General features: G+C 50.7%; 3 protein-coding genes and 1 pseudogene across 3 annotated transcripts; all 4 read right to left on the bottom strand.

The window, feature by feature from the left end:
* Positions 1-5,412: 5,412 nt before the first annotated feature.
* SAPIO_CDS5270 lies at positions 5,413-6,285 on the bottom strand (annotated as a pseudogene; the record flags this gene model as incomplete).
* Positions 6,286-9,558: 3,273 nt separating this feature from the next.
* Positions 9,559-11,808, bottom strand: SAPIO_CDS5269 (uncharacterized protein; the record flags this gene model as incomplete). The annotated part of the gene is made up of 7 exons (XM_016787627.1): positions 9,559-9,902; positions 9,978-10,414; positions 10,491-10,597; positions 10,674-10,847; positions 10,940-11,157; positions 11,258-11,336; positions 11,407-11,808. 7 exons carry the CDS (start codon positions 11,806-11,808, stop codon positions 9,559-9,561), a joined length of 1,761 nt encoding a protein of 586 aa, XP_016642642.1.
* A 4,258-nt stretch (positions 11,809-16,066) lies between these two features.
* On the bottom strand, positions 16,067-17,637 carry SAPIO_CDS5268 (uncharacterized protein; the record flags this gene model as incomplete). The annotated part of the gene is made up of 6 exons (XM_016787626.1): positions 16,067-16,504; positions 16,576-16,784; positions 16,859-17,000; positions 17,070-17,169; positions 17,241-17,368; positions 17,446-17,637. 6 exons carry the CDS (start codon positions 17,635-17,637, stop codon positions 16,067-16,069), a joined length of 1,209 nt encoding a protein of 402 aa, XP_016642641.1.
* A 1,348-nt stretch (positions 17,638-18,985) lies between these two features.
* SAPIO_CDS5267 (FAD-dependent oxygenase) lies at positions 18,986-20,738 on the bottom strand (the record flags this gene model as incomplete). The annotated part of the gene is made up of 4 exons (XM_016787625.1): positions 18,986-19,627; positions 19,699-20,093; positions 20,172-20,388; positions 20,478-20,738. 4 exons carry the CDS (start codon positions 20,736-20,738, stop codon positions 18,986-18,988), a joined length of 1,515 nt encoding a protein of 504 aa, XP_016642640.1.
* Positions 20,739-24,110: the final 3,372 nt, after the last annotated feature.

Below are 24,110 nucleotides of genomic sequence, written 5' to 3'. Positions count from 1 at the left end.
ACGCATGTCCTCGTCGCTCCACGGAAAAATATGGTCTGATTGGCAAAGAGAGTGACAAATTGGTACTCATGGGATGGTCTGGGAGGTCCCAGCTAAGTCTATTGTACTTCGTACTGCGACCTGATATCTCTGCAGTCGCCCAAGTTGGAGGCACAGACATCGCACTAAATAGATGCTGTACACCCTCACATACCTAATCTGGAAAATCGATTGTGCTACGAGAACCCTCCGGGGAGACTAAATGACCATTCACCCTTAATTTCGAGCCCGCTATGGTCCCACCATGATTCCGGGAGGGCGTGGGAGCGTGGAAATGTGATGAACAGTACTTCCGAACAGCATACCCATCCTGTTCTTGCTTCTTCCTGATTCCAGACTGCCCTGCACCCTTCTTGTACCCAACAACAACCCTCGCTAGCTACAAAGAGGTGAGTTCCGCTCTGGTAATGGATTCAGACACCCTTACAGGGCAGGAAAGTCGGAAAGAGAGCAGGCCGTGATGTGGGAACATCCACTCTTCTCCCAGATATTTCCTATTCCCCGCCGGGCTCTCGTACTGAACGCCCCTATATTTCCTGGCCTCTTTTCAGGGGCATGGAGGGGGTGGGATGACGGGAATCCACGACGACCCTCCCACAAACTAGAATGAATTCTGAGGCCCTCAATTCATACGCCCCCTCCAACTCGATTTTCATTTCCCTGCATAATACACTCCCCAATCACAATAGTAAGTCCCTGTACTTCCGATAGCCAGTGATGCAGCTCTTGACTCCTGGATACGCATTGTGCCAATGCGTTGGCAAATACGGCTCGATACTGGAACCAGGCACTGCTGGATATTTGGCATGGTGAAGGGCTTGAGCTGTGACCAGGTAGAGAGAACTCTGACCCCTGATGTGCTTTTGCTTGTTCCAGCCATAGAACACAAGAAACACGCGCGATACACACGAGATGGATCCCGCAGTCAGCAGCCCAGGGTTCAGTGCTATACAGGGTTCTTCAGACCGCTCAATACCCTAGAGTGTTGGAGTTGCTTTTCGACGCGCCAGGGAATAGTTACGATAATCCGCTGCATGTATAGATTTAATTCTGGCTTGGAAAATGAGAGATCGTCCGTAGAGAAATTGTTTAAGTATTGGAGTATTCCCACAGATCCTTTTTGTCCACAATTATGTGTTCTGAAGAGCATCAGTCACGATTGTGTGGACTTGTCTCCCATGTGCATTTGCTGGCTATTATCCGCTGCCATCACCAGGCTAAGACCACAACTGAACAGAGTTCGACATGCCCTGTGCTACACGGGACATCACTTTCCCCGATACTTGGTCGAGGGACTCGAATAATACCGCTCTGTGAGTTTCATGTGTGTCCCTTGCAGATATTTGCCGTATCCTAATTTCCCATGTGATCATATCAGTGACCGCATATACGAGGGTCGGAGATGGGGGTCGGAAGAGGGAGAACTTCGGGCTTATAGATTGGAGAGGTTTCTTGGAAATCATGGCCTAGATAGATTCGGGTTTTGGGTGCATGGAAGAAGCGGCTTTATATCTACGGATGGTCCCGCTCGGAGTAAGAACTAAGATCCTAAGGGTGTCGAAACGACTGGGCCACTCCTTAGGAGCCAATATTGACAGCGGAATGGATCTGTTCTGCAAATCCTCGTCCATGCGTTGAAGCTGACATGGTGCCTAGGACCCTCTTCGTACTCTTGAGTTTCTTGTTACTTGGGATTATTGTACAAGTAGTGTCGAGGTACGAGAGAGGGTTGCACTCATTTTGGAAGGGGAGAAAGTGCGATGGTGTGCACAGGAACTGGCTTGGTTGTACCCAATCCTTCATCCACTTTTATCCCACTCGTCAATCCTAAACGGTAGGTAGTCGAATTCAAGCCAAACCAAGACCATACCAGTCCAAGGCCCTCCACGATCTAGTATGGCCCCTTATTTACACTTTGCACGTTACACTTTCTGCTCTGTTGGTTTTGTCTTGCATTTAACCTGGCCAAGACCTGCAAAGTAGCACCGACGTATCAGTGGAGGGTGCCCCAATTTATTTGGAAAGGTGGTGGCCGGTACCTCGAGGCAAGGCTGCACCTAAACGTGAATTCTTCCTCGAATTTTAGTGGGATTTGTGCACACACTAGTTCTTCCGGAACAGAAATGTGGGACGAAGAACTTTGCTTCGTGCTCGCATCATCAGCCCATCTCGGAGGACCAATCTTGACTGTCACCTTGGCCCAGAGTGTATGGAGGGTCTACTTCGCCGGTCTGGGCCAAGCATGGACAGACGTGTCTGCATGACCATAATGAGAGCGAGAGCGGAAGGAGGGAGGTGGAAATGGTGGTGGAGCAATAACACCCAGAATCCCAGCTGCCCGTGTCGACCAATGTTTTCCGCATTCGACCCTCCATCATGTAACAAATTTTTTCTCCTGAGACAATAACATCAAGTCGATGCGTTCGTTGTGTGGCCAGCTCAAAGACTGATAGAGCATCCCCCATTGTGAACGGCGAAGAAGCCGCTCGAGGCCTTGTATATCTTTCCTGCATGTATCAATTATCGAGACTCTTCTGTTCGGAGTTGTCCCAGAGAGCCTGGTTGGCGCCAGGACCCCCGGCTACGTGTCTGGAAAGCATCCTCCTGCCTAGAGTCGAGAAGCCATGAGCGACCGTTTGCATGAAGTCTACTGAGCTACCTGAACATTAGTCATCTTCCACGCGCTATTTAAGCGCCGGAAACGCCATGGATCCTGGTTCACCAAGAGTCCGAGACAGCGCACTTCGGGGTCCGTTTATGCGTCAGGACCTGGGTTGGCACAAATCGACAACTTAAGAACCATCAATTTAATCCGATCTTCGTGTATTAGTAGGAAAGAAATTCAGGATGAATTTGGTGCTGGAATTGCTATTCCAATCGTGGCTTTGGATCTATGTTGATATGTGGTGTTATTCATTATTAGCGAATATAATGAGGGATATACCTTAAAAGGGTTAAATATGCGATAGAGTCGTTTATTTATTAAACGGGGTCCATTTCAAAATGTGAGACAACAACCGCCTCGAGATCCGGTTCCAACTCTCCAACTCCTCTGCCAACTCTTCTGCCTGGCCTTACTCTTCTCCCCAAGGACGTATTCAGTCTCCGTCGTCTTCGAGGAACCTTGAGACTCCTGAGGGAAAGAGGAGTTAACGACATAGGAGAAGCTTGAAACCGTCCACTTCTTCTTTGGCGAAGTGTTTATACTGCCGCTTGGGCTCCATTCCTTTGGTGCATCATTTGATTCTTGTGGAAAGTACCTTCGCCCTCTCCCTTCGGTGTTCCCTGTTTCCCTATTTCTCTTCCCTCCCTTGTGTTTTCCCATTGCCCTCTCTTTCGCCTTTCTACGAACCTCGGCGGGACCTCGACTGAGGTAGCGGTTCTCGTGCGGTTCCTTTCTATCTCCGCCTTTGGGAGTTGGCGCACGAGAGAGTGTTTACTTATAGTTTCCTTCTCGCCAGCGGAGAAAATCGTCCACCGAATTCCTCTTCCCCACTTCCCCACATTCGGGGCTCCGTCCAGTTTTCCGTCCGAGATTCCACTAATCCCTGATGTATTATGTATTATAGATCCGGAACGCAGAACCACGACCGGCTTTAGGCGAGCCCGGCCACTTGGTGATGTGCACTGCACTCGGTGATGTGTACGACGCTCGGCCCGATACGGCTCTCATCAAGCCGCTCCTCACGACCCGTTAACCAATACCAGAATCCACTAGGAGCGATGACGTGCCAGCACTCAAAGGTGACTCGGCCACAGTTGTGTTTGGCGCTGTATCCGGCGGCTGCAGGAACTGGAAATCTTTGTCTGAAGCCTGGCCGAATACAAAGCCCGCCTCGAACCACACTCATTACGCGTCGTCTCATCCCCTCAAAGCGCGACAACTCAGCCGGTAGGCGCCCACGACCGAAGCCGGCTTCAGGCTGAATCGCCAGATGACGATTGCCACTATTCGAGGTGGATCTTGGGACATGTCCAGCCTTCAGCAGCTTATCATGGTCGATGGTGTCTATGATGGTGACAGCGATGCGGACAGCTCCGGGCACGAAGTTTATCGTGCCACCGCCCCATCGTCCAGGAGTATGCCGACAACATGGACTTGGCCGATCTAGTTGGTGAGCAAGGATTGCCGACAGCGAGACCTACGAGCCTTACGTCCTCAAATTCGGACAGGATACCCAGTGCTACCCTCTACCTCGATCCTCATTCCATCGACGCAAAAGATACTGCTTGATGGCCAAAGCGGTGCCTTATATTCGGTTCTAGCTGTTGGCATGGGGGAGGCGAAGAACCTCGAGAAAGCGCAGATCAGGAAAACCATTGGGGAAAGGCCGTGATTGTCGACGTTGTCGAGTATGGGCAGGAACTTGAAGACAAGTGTCTGATCGAGTGCTTGGACGAGGGCAAACTCGGCCGGTCGCGAGCCATGGCGCGCCGCCTTCCAGCCCAAGACTCGTCTGGATTCCTTGTCTGGGGAAGCATTGCTTCGGCACGGGTAGGCCCAAGTGGACAGGTCCTGACTGCAGGGGTCTTGAGAGCCACGGATTCACCGATACGTACTACATATACTGCTCCTGCTCCCGCCTCCCCACATCGTACTCTGTGTTCAGGCAGAAACGATAAGCCCAGGTTCGAGTATGCGAAACACGACCCTGACCACCTTGGCGAGTTGCTCGTGGACCTTGATCCAGCTGAAGAGGACAACTTTCCCATCCTGGGCAGGATGGGCTCAGGAAAGTCGATGTTTATCAAAGCCTTTCACGATTGCGTAAAATTTGGGACGCTGGACGATGCCATGTGGCGGACAACGGGCTATGTAAATATATGAACGCCATCCTCTACATACTATGGTCCGTCGACGAACTAAGCACCGTCCTGTTCCTTCTCCCACCCCACGAGACACGGCGACGTGTCATTTGAGTTTTGGCTGACCTCACTGATCTCTCATCTGCGCCGTGATATTGTCCAAAACGTGCTTCCCGTCTTCAACCGAGCCCACCGAACGAACTACGCGCCAGTGCCAAGCGTACACGACTCGATCAAGTCCTTAGAGGGCCCAACGCAAGCCTCGTCCGCAACAACTCGACCTATCTCTTCTTCGACCTAGAGGGCTACATATACTTAGCCGCATACAAGCGGAAGCAATTCCGGGAGTGGGCCAATAGGGACGGATACGCCCACATGCTTGAGGCCCACCGCCTTACTCACGATGGCTATGAGCTTCCCGCGCACCAAGCGAGGAAGACTCTAAGCCTCAACTGAACCTGCCGCGTCCTCGAAGGTATGTCGAAAGCGCAGTGCGGCCAGGTCGCCGTCTGCCAAGGCTGGCCGACCTCGACGCAAAGGGCGCCGATCTCGTCGGGAAGCTGAGACTCATCCCGCTCGTCCCCACACGGTGCAACTCGACCAAGCGGACCGTAGATGGTCGGCGTCCGGTCCATCGTCTATTGTGCCTTGACCATCGTGCTCATACAATCGACTAGTCATATTCGCCATATAGTTTGCAATCTCGTCCCCAATTTGCGCCCTCAGGTTCTTGAACTGCTTAACATCGCCATACTCCATGGTAGTATCACTAGCCTGCCGGAGAAGACAGCCACAGAAATCGAACGGGTGGGCAGAGTCTTCCAGCGCTTCGTACATTTTCGGCAAATGGTCCAGGGGTGCAGATCCAGTTATTTGGTGCTCCAGATACTCAGCGTAGACAGGCGGAACTCCTGTGAACTCGACCTTGCGAACACGGCGCAGCATACCGAAATTTTTAAGGACACTGCAAAACGGTCGGGCATCTATCGAGCCCCTCCCGTCGAGTCTAATGTGCAGGTAATTCAGCCGCGGAATGTCGGACAGGACTTCACAGACCTTGCGAACGGCTGGTCGAACGGTCCAGACATGGTCCTCGTCTTGTATCTCAACCGTGATGTCGAATCTTCTCAAATCTGTAATCCGATGGTGAATCCGGTAAAAGGGGCCTTCCCCGAAATGATCCGTCCCCAGGAAATAGGCACGCTCTCCGCCGGCTTTGTCGAATATCTGTAGGTGGCAGGTATTCTCCCCATAAAGAATCGGGCGAGCTTCGGACAGGATTTGACGACATGTGCGAAGAATCGCAGGGTGCAAACTAAGACTTGAGCAGCTGGTGATTATAGCATCCTGCCAGAGCAGGAGTCGATAAATACCGAGCCGAATTTCTAGTGGAAGGTTGAGGAATGATCCTCTCGTTTGGCCGGTTTCATCGCGGTGCATTGTACCTAACGGTAGGTGCGAGTCTCCTTCTGGTTTCTGTCGCAGGGAGTAGTCCTGTCTAACGAAAAGAACGGATTGCTTTTTGAAGTCGGAAGCTGATAACAGCGTCCGCGAAGAACATTGGTAGGTGATGAGTGGCTGTTTGAGCATGGAAGAAACACAAGTTGTTGTACTTGGTGTTGGGCTGCAATAATTATATTAGCCCTCCAGTGCGCATCGAGATTAGGTATTGTTGAATGCTAGACAGTTCCATTCCAAGAGAGAAAGAAAAGGTTCAAAAAGGAGAGGAAATATGGAAGTGATTATTGATGTCATCAGAAAGGAAACCCGGAACAGAATTGGCTGTTTTAAAGAGGAGCGAGGTATGTCGAACATTCCCGGAAGTCGAAAGACCTGGCCCTCACACCGAGACCAGCCAGCAAAAGGCCATTTCTTAGCAAAAGCCACTAATTCCTGTCTTTACAATAATCTTCTGTTGTATTCTTGGTTTAGTTCTTTCGGATGCTTTCGGTTCCTCTATTTGATCGGGGGGTGTTGGCTGCCAGCCGAGCCGCCAACAGATATTCAGATATTACCCGATGTTCCCATATTAGTCCATTCATATACAAGTGTGGCGATGTTTGTGGCGATGTCCTGCGATGTCTTGTGGGATGCCTAATGCCCAGCAGCACGGCATTGTGTGACGGAGGCCTTCGATCGTGAGATGACTCAATCCCTCTTCCTTCCAACTCCTGACTGTAAATGCCACAAATACAACCACCGATGGCCGAGGATTAGCTTGCTTCTTGATATGAGCACATTCGAATTGTTCGTCTGTCTACACAAGTTATCACAGCCCATCTCTCAAAAGTCTTGATCTTTCAACCCGGGCAGCATGGAGCTCAAGCGTCCGCCACCACCGGCTTTGGCTCCAGGCCACTTAAAGCCCCGCCTAACTTTGATGGATCTTCCAATCGATATTTTGAGGTTAGTAATTCGAGAGCTGGTTGAATTCGAACCGACGAGAATCGATAATCTGGCAAGAATTCTCCGACTTCGTCGGATCAATGGTATGCTGGCTACTCCTGTACAATAACACACCTCCACCACCTGTGTTTCCTGAACCTAAAACCTGACATTCATGACCTTAGGTGTATTTGCTGCCGAAATAATGTATGCTATAGTTTCCACACGACTCCTCGTCAAGATGGAGGGTAGTATGGAGCTTGATACATACTTTAAAACTCCTTCAAAAACGAGCAACATGTTATTCCCGCCCCATGATGTCAGCTATTTCCTCGCCAGTTATCTCATGGCATTACCGCATCGCCACCTACCACGGAATACCAATCTTTCGACGTTGATAAATTCTCTGGTGGATGCAATCATGACAGAGGACGGTCTAAACCTCGACGGCCCTGAGAGATATCAATACATCCTCAAACTATGCCAGCGCGGCTTGAATACAGCCCATAAGAGGGGAGAGTGCGGCTTTGCCGACATTCTGCGATCGGATATCATGGAGATGCTCTTCCCTTCCAAAACGATATTCAAAGATAAGCATTTCGATGTGCTTGTCCTCTTCGCCCGCATTTACCTTGACTCGCCTAAGATAGAGGTTAAACTCTTGTTCATGGTGCTCGAACTCGGCTATAAAAAATTCACGAAACTACAGAAAAGGGATACAACGAAGGTCCCATTCAGGGGCACTATCCCTCTATTTGGAAGCTTCCTCGAAGCAGCAATCCGGGCAGACAATCAAGACTTGGTTGCACTCTTTCTTAAACATGATATTGGCTCGATAGTCAAGAATGTCGATCAAGGCAGGAAAACAGTGCAGAGGCGTACCGGTGACTACCACTGGAGTTACCTTCACCTGGCGATTCTGGTTGCAAGCACCTCTACAGTCGAACGTCTTTTAGAGAGAACCAGTCTATACAAGTCGAGAAAGGGACAGCTGCTACGAGTCGCTGGCTCTTTGGACCGCCATGACGTGGTTGAGGCACTGATTAAGAGTTAGTATCCGCTTAAGCGTCCGGAGCAGTGCGAATATTCGGAGCTGCGGGACTATCATGAAGAGGCTTTCAACGCCCTCTTCCCCGTACTCGAGGATGCCTGTGAGCGGGGCAATTGCGCAATAGTGAGACTACTACTACAGTATCCCTACGTGAAGGCCGAGACCTCTTTTTGTCCGCTAGAGGAAGACGACAAGAAACATTCGACGACCCCCCACGTCATGCAGTGGAAATTTGGCAAGACCAGGGCTCCCATTACGATCGCTGTGCGCAACGGCCATGTCGACGTCGTACGGCTTTTGATCCAGGCAGGAGCGCGTCCCTGCGGAAGACACGCCCGTATTGATGGATACGGTTTCCAAGGGTCCTTTCCTAACTATGAAGAAGATCATACTATGCCTTCTTTGGACGCTGCGGCATCTAGAGCTGATCTAGCTTCTCTGCGTATACTTTTTGAAGAAGGAAACCTATCTGCTGATCATCGGGAAACATGGGCTTCTGCGCTTTGCGCTGTCAACTTTGCGCGGAAAAGCATCTCGCCAAACTGCCCATCCCGAGATGCTAGAGATATACAATTTTGGAAATATCTCGTTGACGGAAAGCATATCAACCTTCAGCGTGCTTTGGAGCAGACCGAGAGACTGGAACACAGACACTCGTACACTGGCTTTTTGCTTAAGCTACTAAAAGAAGAAGAGAGTACTGGTGCCTGTGATATCGAGGCATAAAAGGACAAGAGCCAGCAGAACACCCGATGAATGAGGTGCGTATACCAGAGTTTCCAGGAACCGGATTCGAACTGCATTCGGGCATCGGACGAGTTGCGTCTTGCGGCATCTCCAGTCATTCATTCCATAAGATGTAACGTATTAGAGGTACTTAATACAATGTTTGCAACTCTCTCTCTAATTGCTATGGCCTTCTCCTTTTATATCCCCTCTAGTAAGTTCTGGCTGGGTGAAGATTGGAACTATATAAAATATTCTTCTCTAAAATATTAAACCTAGGAGACTTAGAGCGTTCTAACATCGAAAGGCTTTGCAAGCTCTCTGCTACCTCATTCAGACCACGAGGAGCCAATACTAGTCCGAGTAGGTGCATAAGGGGGTGTGGTGTATTGGGCTTGGGCAACTGGTTCGGGCTGGTTGGGTTTCTGACTTGGGCGGAAGCTTAGACCTGCTGGACACCACACCGAGAAGAGCAGTCCTCACGCGCTGCAGGACCCTCTGATGGGCTGCCACCCGCTCGGCTTCCTCGCCTACATCTTCCGTTCTGCCGGCTAGTGTGCAAATCTGAAATCGAGCCTCTTGTTCCCCTGGTCAGTGGTCGTCTCAAGGTAGTGACGTTTCTGCTCGGGAGACATAGCATTCCACTTCCTCTCGCGCGTCTTGTTTCGCCAAACGTAGTAGGCCTTGGTGAGGATGTAAATTGCAATATTCCCAGAGACGATACCCACTAGGTTACCGTTACCCCTCTTATAGCGAGGCGCATCATCGGCGCGGTATATATTGGACGCGATGATGCCGCCTGCCTGGCACATCATGTTGTATGCGGCTGCAGAGACGGTACGGGATCGGACAGTGTTGGAGTTGCGTGAGTTCCAGCCAACCTGGATTGGGTGAGCTAAGAAAAGGGGGAGCGGGCGCGTTAGCTAGTCAGGAGCAGGATGTAAGGCGGAGTAGAATGGGTCTGTCTTACGAGAAGGAAATGCGAGAAGAGCTGTCAAAACACCCCAGGCTACCCAGCGATCGATCTTTGTAATGTCATTCACGTATAGATAGACCAGGAAGGGGAGCAGCCACACTTGAGCCAGCATGGACATGAAAGTAAGCTCCCCGACGATTTCGGCCACATACGTTACCACCATCATCGTGCCCATGTGTAGAACCACGGTAGGGATGGTGAGCAAGTTTGTCCTGAAAGTGTCGAATCCAATCCCTCGGAGGATGAGAGTGAGGTACTGGCTTGGCGGCGTGGAGGGAACGTTCCACAACAATCCAATGACGTAAAGCGGCCACAGATCGAAGTCCTTCAAGCTCCTCCAGAGCAGTCTGGGTGTGATGGGTTGTCGGTTATGCATGTCGCCCTTGCTTGGATCGTCACGGATGACGCGGTTGATCATGATAATCTCCTCTCTGATTGTATTGGTGTGTCGGTTAGCATATTATATCTATATTTAGGACTAATAGGTGCCAAGAAAAGAAGAATTACCTCTCGGTAAACCACCCCTTTTTTCCTCTAAACCAGTGGGAGGTTTGAGTTGGAGAAGGGGGCATAAGCCCGAAAGCAAGAATACCGATGACAAAGGTCAACAGTCCCTATGTATCCAAGTTAGACTTGCGAACACCTGATAAGGCAACTTTCAGAACTATTGATACGGCCGGCCACACAAACCTCGAGAAGAAATAGCCATCTCCAGCCCGCACGCCCTCCAACACCGCGGAGATGAAGAATTCCAGCGGCGAGCAGGCCGGCAATGATATCCGCAATAGACATGGCCGTCCAAAAGAAGCCGAGTCTCAACGACAATTCATGGTGTTTATAGAAATAGGAAAGGTATAAGATAATCTGCGGCGGCCCACAATCGAGTTAGCAACCCCTTATCTGACAGAAATTGCACAAGGCCGTGGAGGCGTTCTGCTCTATTCTCGCAAACTCACATCTGGAATGAAGCCGCCCTGGAGGATGGCCAAGAGAGCTCGGCAAACGAGGAATGAAGTCCTTCCAGAGAGCCAAAACTGACTGAAGGAGACGACGCTCCACAGCGTTATTTGTGCTGGAATCCAGCGATCTGGGCCCATCCACTTCGAAACGAGCTGGGACGGGAGCTCAGCACAGAGGAAGGACAGCTTGAACACAGTGTTACCCAGGTTGAAATCTAGTGACAAGTGTCAGTTGAGGCACTGCAGATACTATTGGATAGGCCGGTCGATGGCACAGGTCCGCCGGGATGTGCGATGGGACATTCATCAACTCACCATTGGTAGTTAGATGAAGGTCTTTAAGGAAATTATCGGTCACAGCCTGCGAAATGTTCGCACGGTCAAGTTCAAGCGCCTTCCAAAGATTTTAGTATAGACGTTGGTAGCATAGTTTCACTCTTGACACTGGAAAGTGGAATTCTTACCATGAACATGACGCAAGCAAATATCATGATCCGGACGTCAATCTTCCGGATGAGCTTGTTTTCTTCGTTCCAAGTCCACCTCGCTAAAGGATCGAAGCGATGAAGATTTTCCCAGTCGGCTCTGGGTTGATAGTGCTTGGCCGTCTCCGGGTCATCGTAAACCGACGGCTGCGTAGCAATGGCGGAACCATCATAGTTGCGAGTTCTCTGCCACCAGAATCTTTTCTCGTCACTGGGGACGCCGAGAGGAGGAACGTCAGGATCGACAGTGAAGTCCACATCGCCTTTGGTCTCCGTGACTCTCTTGTCTTCGTCGTCAGATGACGGGGAGAAAAAGACTCCGGCAGACTGGGTCCTGGTCCCTGGAGGGGCGGGTTTCTTCGCAGTGTACACAGTAGACATTACGGAGGAGCCGAAGGTAAGGAAGTGTATATTGGATGAGGTATAAATTAAATGTGGGCGACGGATGCAGCCTCGGAACTGTTAAACCTCGTGTTTTAGAGTAAGGCCATCAGCGAGCGCCGCTTGATTAAAATATCCCTTTGGCTTCCCAAGGTATTGCCTGCACGTCATCTGTATCTCTACTGACGGATCCCTCTCTATCTCCAAAACTGCTCTGGATCTCCCCTGGGTAGGATCTCGCTTGTGTGCTCCTACCTATTCTCAATTTTCTGGAAAAAGCACGCCATGATCAATAGTTTGTCGCATGGTGCCCAGGTGGCCGAGTAAACGAAAATGCATATCTCGACATGTAACTCAAGAAAGGCCACCTCAGGATTGGAGGCTCGTGGGGGCAAGGGTAGAGAGTAACTCTACGGTCCGTCCGCTAGAGGGGAATGACTTCACCCGAGGCGCTCGGACGGAGCTCCTCGTAGGTTTGGACCAAGCTGACAGGACGACAGTGCTCCACTTCTACACGGGGTTCGTCACATAATTACAAGGGTCGGGATCTTACATCCAGACCGTCTTGTGCACAAGGTGCAGTGGCATCAATGCCGATATGGATATAACATCATCGTGTGCCAAGACAGCGACGCTCGAAACTGGGAAGCAAGCAGGCCAATAAAACGTCCATGAATGGTCAGGTAAACCCCCACATTACCTGCAAATCCCCGTTGAGTAGATGACGGCAACCAACACTATACTTACGTAGTCGAACCGGGCGTAACCTGCACAGGTAGTCAATCTTGAGCTAATCCCGATTCCGTGGATCTGGACAGTGACGAGCGATTTGTCACAGGTTTCGGGCTCGGGGCGGGGGCTGGGGGACACAAGTAAGATCTCAACGCTGCATGCGGCTGAACAATCTCAAGACAAATCAACGGACTTGGGCGGAATTATGGAATGGCAATCCTTGATGAACGGGGAAAAAAGGAGGAAAGAAAACCCCAAAAGATAAGGCCTCACAATACCGGGCGGCTTTCCTGATATGCCAGCTTGCGGGGGGATGCCACCTTCAATGCAGATAACGCAAGATGATGCAATATCAATCCTCCTCTACCAACGCGTAGCACAATACACCGCGAGTTCCAACCCGTTCCTAGATGGCCGAGAATTGAGAATTGAATTACTAATGCTCAATAGCACATGAATGAGGGGTTTCTAACGTTTCCTTTCTAATGGACCCGGTATCAGTGACGGGATTCGGCATCTAATGCAGCCGGGGCACGATGAGGAGGGTTCGACGCCTCGCCAATGGGAGAGACTTGGAAGGTGTCTACTAACTTATAGGTTAATGAGATTTGACGAGACACCACAAAGAATCGAGAACATGGCGAACAGAGCGCAACCAAAATCGACAGCTTTCTTCTAATACTTCTTGGCGAAAATGAATCTCATTTTATAGCTGATGTGTGTCATTGGTCGGGCGTGCGATACCTGTATAGAGACTATCAACTACTTTTACATAATACGCAAGCTAGGCCCGATTTTCATCGTTGATATACAGAATCATGACACTTCACTGACATTTGGTAGGATCCCAAGAGTAACCCGGACACCGAGTCGAATATCACGTCGCGAATCTACTGACACACATTGATCTTGCACAATCTAGGTCGACGTTGCTGAAACTCCAGATAACTCTCTGCGGACGAACTGTTAACACAGGAAGCTAGAAGAGTGTAGGTCGCGCTTATTGAGGGTGGTCCGCTGGGTTCTCGAGGCTGGTGTCTCCAGGAGCAGCAACCCGCGGTGGTCATTGTTCACTTGCTCGATCCTGGGATGATTGTGTGGGAGTGCTGCCACATCGCCGCCGCGCTGGGAGGATCCATAGTGTTCGGTATACGCGGATACTCGTCTCGCAATTCCAAGCTGATAACCAAAGGCGAACTATTAGCATTGATTACGGCGATAAGCTAGAACGGATGCATTTATGGAGAGTTTTGTCTAGGTGTCTCTTAGCTACACTTCCTAGTCCTTATTCCTTAACCTTTGAAACTAACCAGCCGATTGCCGCTCGCAGCATAGTTTATTAGATAAGGGAAGTGACCAAATCCGAGTATTTCTATGGAATATGGGACAGAGGTCAGAATCGCAGTATACTTTGAGAGTGGCATGCTTCAATGGGCAACCGCCGGAAAAGGGGCTCCAGCGGTAAATAGGGAGCAAGCGCCAACATTGCCATGCCTTTCAGTTTCCAGACCAACCAAACACATGGCCGGCAACAACTATAACCGGAATCCCTAATTCATGGACGATACGAGAAACAGGCGGCCGGTCATCGACCATTTTCACAAATCAGGGTTGAGCTTGGCGGTCTTATCTGATGATCAGATGATGCGAATGCTCCGTGGGCCGATCGATGCTCTTCGCCCGGATGGACTGCGAGAGCTAAGTAGTTGCTTGAGATGGAATGCGGACACACGGGAGGAGGGCGATATATAACCCACGATGCTTCAAGCAATATGGTCTAGTGGCTTGTTACTGGAGAGGGGAGAGAAGAAGAAAAGGGGGGCAGAGGAGGAGAATCCGGTTACCTCTGTCCAATATTCGTGACTGATTCCAAGTGTCAGAGACTAGAGACTGTGAGTGATCGTCGAAGAGCGGAAGGAGAGGACAGTTGGCAGCTCCGAAACCATTTCAATGCCTGAGTCGATGTCTTTTTTTTTTTTTTTTTTTTTTTTTTTTTTTTTTGAGCTGGATGCAATTGAAGCGGCAGATACCAAGATTGCGTGTTCTTTGATGTAACGCGACTTGCAAATAAGCACACAAGTGGACTATGCGGGTAAGTTAGCGGGTAAGTATCGTGCTGGCCTATCATCTATCAACGTAGCGGCTTGGAGGATTCCGCCTTCGCTTACAATATAGATATAGTGGCTGGTCTCAGACCTACCGCTTTAAGAGCCATCCTCAACTCCATCCTTATTATAGTCCGACCGACAGGGGGAAAGTGAATGGTCAACTGTAGCCTCGGTAAGATATTAAGTCACAGGTTCCATAGACCGCGGGTGCGGGTGAGCGTTTTTATCTTCAGGAAAGAAGCGAACGACAAAAGAAGGAGTGGGCCAATAGCTACGACAACTCAGAGCGAGACTGTATGACGCGAGGACTGCGGAGATCTGAAGGGAAGATCACATACCCGCTATCACCTGTTCGCGTTTCAATATCATATCCATGCGAATGCCAGTGGGGCGCCGACGAAGCCCAAGATGACCACGGTTGTGGTCATGAGTGTTTACCGTTGTATTTGCCATCCCGCTGTTTCGAGGGCTCGATCCTATGCCCCCGCCGTGAGCGCTCTACAATTCTCGAAAGCTGAGGCGGTGGGTTCCAGGGAGGGGAAATCAGTATGGAAAGATACGCTACACTTCGAACTCTGGCATTCTAGCCCTATCTAGCCGGCTTTATTGATGAGTGAGAGCAGTGAGTATATACTATGTATGGTAATACGCGCGTCCACATCGGAGCCCGGAGGTATGGTCTTCACGGTTGGATAACAGGGTCCCCGGAGCATTAAAGCCAGGTCATGATAACAGCAACAGTTGTGTCCCCCGCGCGCCTCACAGCGCTCCTGTCGCTCTTTGTAGTCGGTCAGAAGCCCTTACGCTCTCTTGAGCTCCTCGGGTCGCTTCAAAGGGTCACCACTTGCGCTGTAGCTTTTCCAGCGTCCGAGGTACTTGTCGATGTCACCCTTCTTGCTTTTCTAACCGACGATGCGCTCTAAGTCGTAACGTTCTCCGTCAACGCTGATGCCTCCTGACGGAATGCCATCTTTTTTCGGCGTTGTCGTACTTAAGTGGGGCTAGGAGGTGGCTGAAGGCATCGAAAGGGATGGTCAGCGCACTCGCACGGTCTTCGGTGTTGCACGCGGACCACAACGTGTATCTTAGAGTCCGCGGGCACCCAGCTCGTACGATAGCGGTTACTATACATTATACATTACGGATGCATATATTGACTACTGGGGCCCTTCCATCCGCGTTCCAAACACGGCGGGAAGTCCTGCCTTTATATCCCGGAGTACCTCGGTTGGCCTGGGTTTGGCCTTAGTTTCATGTCGAACCTTGCTTGGAACCAGCAAGGTTGAACGAGGTTACTTATGACTGGTCCGGTGGATTCGACGGTGGAACTGGGAGATACAGTTGATTTTTACGTCTCTACATCAAGGCGATGCCGTCGCCCCAAGTGACGTAAGAGGCAGGCCTTTTCCTGCACTCTATCAATAGGACGGCGGCTTCGTTGAGTGACTCCTATCGGGACTCCTATCCTCCCGAACAACCTGAACTTCATTCATAACCACAATACCTTTTGGGGGACGGGTGTCGGACCTGGGTGTTTCGGAAAACACCTTCATGCTGTACATGTTGCCCTCTTCTACCATCCGTTCCTCGCTCTCGCTGAACGTCATGTTCGCCGTGATTGGGTTTGTACTGCGGGGTCCTCGACGAGACCGGGAATCGCCACCGGTGCCTCCGATGGTTTGGAAGGGGGAATGGAGCGGATAATTTTTCGGCGTCGAGCGCGTCGTACTTCCGAATATGGGGTTGAACCAGGATCGAAGGAGCGGGAAGATCATCGGCAGATTGGTCGTGATCACTGCGACGAAGGCCTCTTTAGTACCCCAGGAACCGGCAAGCTGTGCGCCGTTGATAGGGTCCTAGTGGGAGGATAGAATCGGTTAGGTTCATAACATGGTACTGCTGGAGTTACGGAAACGCCTTGACTCACCACCAGGACGAAGACGCTCTTAAGAGTAGCGCAGACGAGGACGAAGATTCCAGCACCGAGCACGATGGTCGACGCAATCTTCTTGAGGGGTTTTAGGGTCGATTGCCAGAGCATGGGAAGTGGAATCAGGATAAGATAGATATCAGTCAAGACATTAGAAGCGAAGGAAACCCAGATGATGGGTCTAGAGATGGCAGCCTGGCAGACATCTGGAAATCCACGAAAGAGATTGGTTAGGGATGTGAGTTAATAAACAAGCCAATTTAGTTCATGAGGACCTTACTGCCTGGGTCTGGGTTGATCTGCCAGTATTTGTTGAACGGTCGGCACGCAATGAAAACCGTTAAAATGGATGCAAGAAAAGTTCCGATGACGAGAGCGAATCCAACGGTGATACGAATTTTAAAACGCCGGCCAAGACCTTGCTGTAAGACATGTTAGATACCATCTGAGAGTGGCGAGGGAGTCGGCGCGCAGGCAAGAATCGGTCATACCGTCAGTCGGATATAAAACACCAACATGGCCATCTTGAGTGACCAAAGTAGCGCCGAATAAGTGGTCCATCCAGCGACTTGGATCTTCGACCCGAGGACCCTATGATATAAATCCCGAGTTGGTATTGTGTATCTCCGACGTTGGACAGTTAAATCGAGACGATGCCTGACCTCATTTCATATTCGGGATCGTTGGGCGATAGTGCGGCTCGTTCGGCGTCCGTCATCCCGTTGTTTGCTAGGCCATGAGCTAGATGGCCAACGTTGTAGGCGAGTGCCGACTGAATGGAATAGATGATCTACGGCCCATGGTAACAAGGTTAGCGACGATTTAAGGCTGGAGGAGTGGTGATCGACATGGCAGGGAACCACGAACAGCGCCAACCCAAACAAGGTAATCGTCGGCCTGGAAGGACTTGATCCCCACTGCCCTCACTCGCGCGTAGGTTCTAAGGGCCGTCGCGCAGATTCCAACCGCGTAGAGCGTCCATAATTCAATGTTGAAGGACCTTGCGGCGGCGGCGGCGGCGGCAGCTGCGGCCTCGGCGTCCTCAGGTGCGGTCGACATCAGCGAGACCGATAAGCTTCCGGGGCATCTATTCGGTGACAATAATTCGAACAAACAAGGCGGAGAGATTGATCCACTGGAAGAGGAGCCAGGCCGGCTCCCAATTTGTATAATTTATATTGAGTCTCGGTCCCCGAGGAGGAGACACATGTCGATGAAAGCTTTTCTACACACTAGGGCTAGCTGCTGAAACCACCTCCCTGGGAGGTGCATAATCGGAACCACTTCCCCTGATACGATTATCAATTCCTACGAATTACGAAGTACCATGTAAGCCACAATTCGACAAGGGTATAATACTCACCTGCGTCTCTTTGACCATTATGCAGGCAAGGTACCATCATGAGGTGCCTGCCGGAAGTCTCCGATTCCAGGAAGAAAACCGACCCGGTGCAACATCGGCTCGACAGTATTCAGTACGAGGCGCGTGGCAGTTCATCGTTCCATTCGGTCACATAATAGGACCAAGGTGGACAAAAACCAAGATAAGGTGAATGGGGCATCGATGGTCGAGGTAACCGCTGTGGTGTACTTCATACTAGCAGATTTTTGGGAGGTAACATCAAGGAGTATCCATGTGGATAGATCGCAGCCATGCACAGCAGCTACAAAGTATGAAGGAGTGGAGTGTACTCCGTTTAATAGGTTCCTTGCTGCTTACTCTTGCACTATGGACGTCGTCGTTGCAACGAGGTGACTTTTAGTTTGGTTCCAAACTCCTTGATCCTGGACGAAGTATTAGCTACGCAAGGGTGTTTGCAGGGTCTAAAAAGGTGGCTTCACGCTAACATTGAAGATCCTGAAGAATTGTGGTTGAAGATCAAGGTCTCCCCTTTCGAGGCCCAGCGCTAATCTAATCCTGTCATAGTGTCATCTGAATCCCTGCTCTCTTGGGACAATTTGGAAGGTGGGAGAGCAGCGCCCAATACACCATAACGAAAAACTAAACTCTATCGGTTTAGCTTGAACGGGGCAGACCTGGCCCCTGAACTCGGCCGCAGGTTCCATAAAAAGGTAGATCCCGGTCGGGGCGCTGGCCTGGCTAAGACTCGTCATAGTGCTTATTTATGTTGTGGGGGTCACTGAGCAGCCGTTTCTTCAAATGCGGTGGTATGCAGAGTCTGCGTGAGCGATTTATCACGATGTTTATGGATTGTTACAAGGTGCATTATGCCTCCTTATCATTAGTGGGGATTACTAAGAGCCTGACAGGCGAATGAGAATCTATTAAGTGCCACGAATGGAGGTTCCATTGCCCCGAGATCATATTACGCTGTACACTACATGCCCACCCCAGCCATCTAACTCTCACCACTGCACAGTTGCGGCGAGGGTTTACTTGCAGAATTTAGGCAATGGGGCCGTAGAAGCTGAACTTGCGCTTAGGGTCGTACTTGTTCTTCAACTGCTTCAAGCGATTTTGGCGCCATGCCTCGCTACCATACCATTGCGACGGGTTCTCATTGCCGAAGGCGTAGTTGACGTATGTGTGCATGACGTCTTGGCCGCTAGCCTCGAAGAGAATTTGGCGAAGCTGCGAACCGAGGGCCGCCGCCTGCGCGTCAAGCTGTGACCCAGCTGGCTCGTAGGTAATTAGTGGGGCGGTGAGAAGGTTATCCTGTCGGAAAGCGAAGGCGGATGACTGGCTGTCGATAGCTTGTACGCCTTGCATGGAATAGCCCTCGAACATGAAGAGGGAGTTGGAGAAGGGGGTAGATCCGAATCCACCAATTGAGGATGCGAAGAGGTCGTAGGCTTGCCTCTGGGCAGAGACGTTATATGACTTGAGGTACAGGGGGAAGCGAGGATTGGCGAAGCCGGCCTTTTGGCAGGGTGCAGCATCGAGGGAGATGCCAGTCCACGTGGACACATCGAGGTAACTTCCACTGCTTGGTTCCGCAACGATCGGTCCAATATTGTGGAATGGTTGTGTGTAGATCGGGTCGACACTAGTTACTCCTTCCTGGATGACCCAGAACAGGATGATGGGCTAGAGAAGAATAGCATGTTAATGAACATTCTCGATCAAGATATGAGAGAGAGACGAAATTAGTTACTTACCTTCTCAGTGTCAGCATCAGGGTTGTTGAGCCAGTACGACCAGTTAATGACACCGACAGGTTGGGTGCCATTCTTGAGGAGGTGGTCGTTGGCGGCTTGGTACACCTCCTCCACCTTATCGCCACTGAAGATGAAAGTCTCAACAGCCCAGTTGGTATGCTCGATGTCGAAAATCTTAACAGTGGCAGATGTTACGATGCCAAAGTTATGGCCAGCGCCCTTGATGGCCCACCAGAGGTCAGAGTTCGCATTGATTGTCCTGAGGGTTCCATCTGCCAGAACGATGTTCACAGAAACGAACTGATCGGCGATGAGACCATGGTGTCCCTGAAGCCACCCGTGTCCACCCCCGAGTGCGGGCCCCATATAGCTAACACACTCACAGGTTCCAGTCACTAGAGGATGATTTTCAAACTTAGTGGGCCAGGCCTAACAATAATTCCCGGAAAAAAAAAAGTACCGGGAGAACTCACCTGCCTGTTTTCCATTGGCCCAGAGCGTGTCAATGAGCACCTTGGACTGAGTGCCACCGGCGATCTTTGCCGTTTTTCCATCGCTGGAAATCTGAACACCGCTCAATTGGTTCAGCCAGATTTCAATGCCATGGGTCATCTGGCCGAGAGTAGTGATGGCGCCGTGGGCGGTGTTGAACGCCAGGAACGGAACATTTCGGTTATTTGCGAAGATTACCTGCATAAGGTATTAATTAGCAAGGTATTTCGTCGGCGCGGGGGGAGGGCACACGGAGCTGTCGCATTGCATTTGACTGGGGAACTCACCGTCTCGGAAACATCCCTCTCCGTCCCCGGGACCACGACGATATCAACCTTGGGAGCTTCGAGTTGCGACCAGCGTTTTGATGCTAGGACGAACTCATCGGAGCCGGGGAAGTAGATATGAGCTGTCGATGAGAGCTTCCTCCCGAGCGCCTGAATGTCCTCGAGGCCTGGGCAGCTGCCTCTCAGCGCTGAGCGGACCTTGGGGTAGGCTAGGGCCGTTGCCGCCCAGGCAACCAAGGCAGTGGCAGTGGTTACTTTCATCTTGTCCCAATTGTTTGGTTACTCGCGACGTGGGAAAAACCGCTCCTTCAAAACCTCAGAAACCGGCGATTGACCATCAGGAAGCGTGCAGCTGGGGGCTGGCGGTCGATATTTATGAGAGATTAAAAACGTTCCGCTCTCCACGGAACTTTCCCTCCTCCCTCCTCGTATCACGCCAGGTAGTATTTCAGCATGTTAATTTTACGCGGGCCTGAGCTGCATTAATCCCAGTGTCCGGAGCCAGGGAGCCAGGGGGATTAGATGAGGAGGTATGCAGGATGCTAATAGAGTCCACTGTACTTCGTACTTTGGCCCCTAAGCTGGCAGTATGCGGGCCAATACCTTCCATCCCCAGAATGGCTGTGCCTCAATACTGGGGCCAAGCAGTGTCGAGGTTTACCGTCCACCCATGCCGCGTTTGGCGCTGTGAAATTTAGGTCGTTCGCACTATTTTACCACTAAGCCAGAGCACGGCTAGCTTCGCCCAGGCCTGGACAACGTTAGGTCTGGTGCGTACTGCGTTGGAGTTCACACTACCCTGCAGCAGCTAAGGGTGGTAGGTTACTCTTACCATTCCATCTCACAGGCCCAATTCCTGGGCGACCCACTAAGGTTACTTTTTGCTTCCCCGGCGAGCAGGGAATAGCACTAGCTCGGATGACGAGTACTTTGTAAATCAGTGGAGAAAATATCCGGGACTCGGATAACGACCCAAAACAAGATTCGAAATTGGATGGCTTCAGGGATCGTGGATTTCTTGGCCCCCCAACTTACTCCACCAGCTTTGCCCAGCCAGCGGATGCACCGGGAGAACCCAGACCGACCCAAAGCTTGCCTCTCAAAACCGAGAACAACCAGGCTAACATCCCTCAATAAACCACATCGTGCCACCCACCACCGCTCGCCTGCGCTCGACGCTGGCCAGGGCTGCCAGGCCCCGTATGCAGTATCCAGTCGGATTTAGTGGTGGCATTTGACCAGGACATAACAACCCTGACGGCATTGCTACCGCTCATCGTGGAATGCAACACTACAACCGACAGGGCATCGAGATATTAAAGGAACATCTTAGGTTATTACTCAATATACTATCCCAAAAGGGGAAGGGAACCACATTCCCCATACATTTGCCCACACCAAGTTCTGTGCCTCTTGCGAAGTAGCACTACCTTCTCCATTCTTCATTGCCTGGATCTTCTTCATTCCCTGCATTTTCTTCAATACCTAGATCTGTCCGATACCCTTCAGTGCAAGGAAGGTACCTTTCTGTTGGACAAATCGGAGGCAAAGATGCTTCAATTAGGATAGGAATAGCCGAGGCTTCCTTTTTATGTAGGTTTGAGGAAGGGACAAGCTGGAACAAACTGCATACTGCAAGTGCCCAGCCTGGCGAATGGGATCACCCTTCTAGAAAACATTTGGGAATGCAAAAGCAAGCAATCTCCAAATCATCCAGCACATCGGGTTGGTGCTAAGGACTTACAAAGTACTGAGAAGCGCTGGCCAGGTTATAAATTGGTGGGCAGGGCTATTACGATCTAATGCACAGCAGAGGGGTCTACATTGCAACGTTGTCCACATGGCTGTCCAGTCCAGCCCCCAATTTCGTGCCCATATACCTGGGTACCGAGGTACCTGATGCAGGTTAGGTCCAGAGCGTGACATGGGCCGGAAATTGGACACACACGTGTGGCGAGCCAGGCTACGCGACAGGAGGACAGCTGAGCACAAGGCAGTCGCTGGAAGAGAACAACAATTCGCACTGGCACCGACATGGCAAGTCCTGCAATCATAGTGGGGAATTGGCAGCAGAGAGTGGCAATTGCCACGGGAGGACTGTGAAGGCCCTAGAGTGCTCTTGAAAGATATTCCTGTCAAGGTGTTTGGTCCGAGCCTTCGCCTGGGGTCACCTGGTTCTACCAATCGCGCGATATACGAGTTTGGGTTTAACGTTGACCACATATAAACCACGGCGTTACCTATAGAGTTAGTCGGTCGTAATATTTTGATCTATTATATCTTATCCTGTATATCTTAAAGGGGCCGGCAATAACTCCCTTGAGCACCCCTATAGGAAGAATGCCGAGAACAGAAAAGGTCGCGGAATTTTGAGTGTGAGCGCCCTCCTCACATCTTCTTGCGTCTACTACAGTAGGTCGCCCTGCGATGAAATCGACCCGGAGATTACTGGTCTTTAGGAGAGAGTGTCGAGGGTTTACTGCAGCCTCGTTTTCACGGGTTATTTAGAAGAGTTGCGCTGCATTGGACTTTAGGTTATCTCCTTCACTAGGCCTGGCAGTGTTTGCGAAACTTCCAACATCCGGGAGAGGTCCTTACCAATTCGCCAAGCTTATGGTCCTGTCGATGACGCACATTAAGTGCCTCATGCCAACATTGAGACCACAGCGGGCATGGATAGCTTTTGAGATGGCGTGGAACTCCCTATGTCCTCATTAGGAATGTCTTCATTAGGATCCTCATCGCGGCCGTGACGAACAATGTACTCAACACCGAGCTGAATACTAAGCCAAGGTTGACATTGGCCAAGCTCGTAAGGTTAGAATAAAGGTTGGGTTCCCGACAATGAGACTACAGGGAATTGTAGAATAATAGAGATTTGGAGTAGAATAATAGAGATTTGGATAGAATCATTAATCCCACAGATCACATTAGTAAAATGGAACCAAGATTGATTGATCTCTTTATTTCCATAGTATTGTAAAGTCTAAAAATTCCCCTTCTTTTCTTCTCTCTTCCCTAGATAACGATAATAATTACATGATCAGGGGAATCTCCCCCTTAGTAATCGAGTTGCCTTCCCCCCGATACTACCCCCCCCCCCCCCCCCCTCCCCCCCACTCTTTTAGATATCCGAAAACAAATGATCCCGCCCCAGCATCATGGTTATCGATAGATAGTAGTAACAGGAATCGAAATGGTGAAGTCGTAAGAAGAATATCGTCCAGCTGTCTCCTCACAGTCCGAAAACAGCGAACAGGAAAGAGGTTCGAATGAAGTCGTAAGAAGATCGTCGAGTTGTCTCTTCACTGTCTGAAAACAGCGAACAGGAAAGAGGCCAGACCGATTTGCAGAGCAAGTATGAGAAGCATGGTCCTGATATAAACATCATCCCAGACCCTCATTCCTTGATTGTTGTCATCCTGAATCACTGTTGGCAATCGACTCTCCTCGTCTCCGATCATATCCTGACCTCCGACCAGGGCAAGCAGCGGAACACTCTGAAGGTCCTGTTGGATGTTTGAGGGTCCCGGCGTGGGAACCGGGGCACTGATTGTACTAGTAGTTGTCGCCAGTGGGAGTTGAGGACATTGTACGCGATTCATAATCGCCTGGGGGCCGCCGGTCAAAGGG

This window comes from Scedosporium apiospermum, assembly GCF_000732125.1.
Source record: "Scedosporium apiospermum strain IHEM 14462 chromosome Unknown SEQ_SAPIO_0098, whole genome shotgun sequence".
Lineage (NCBI taxonomy): Eukaryota > Fungi > Ascomycota > Sordariomycetes > Microascales > Microascaceae > Scedosporium > Scedosporium apiospermum.
This window is presented reverse-complemented; position numbering and strand designations above follow the sequence as displayed.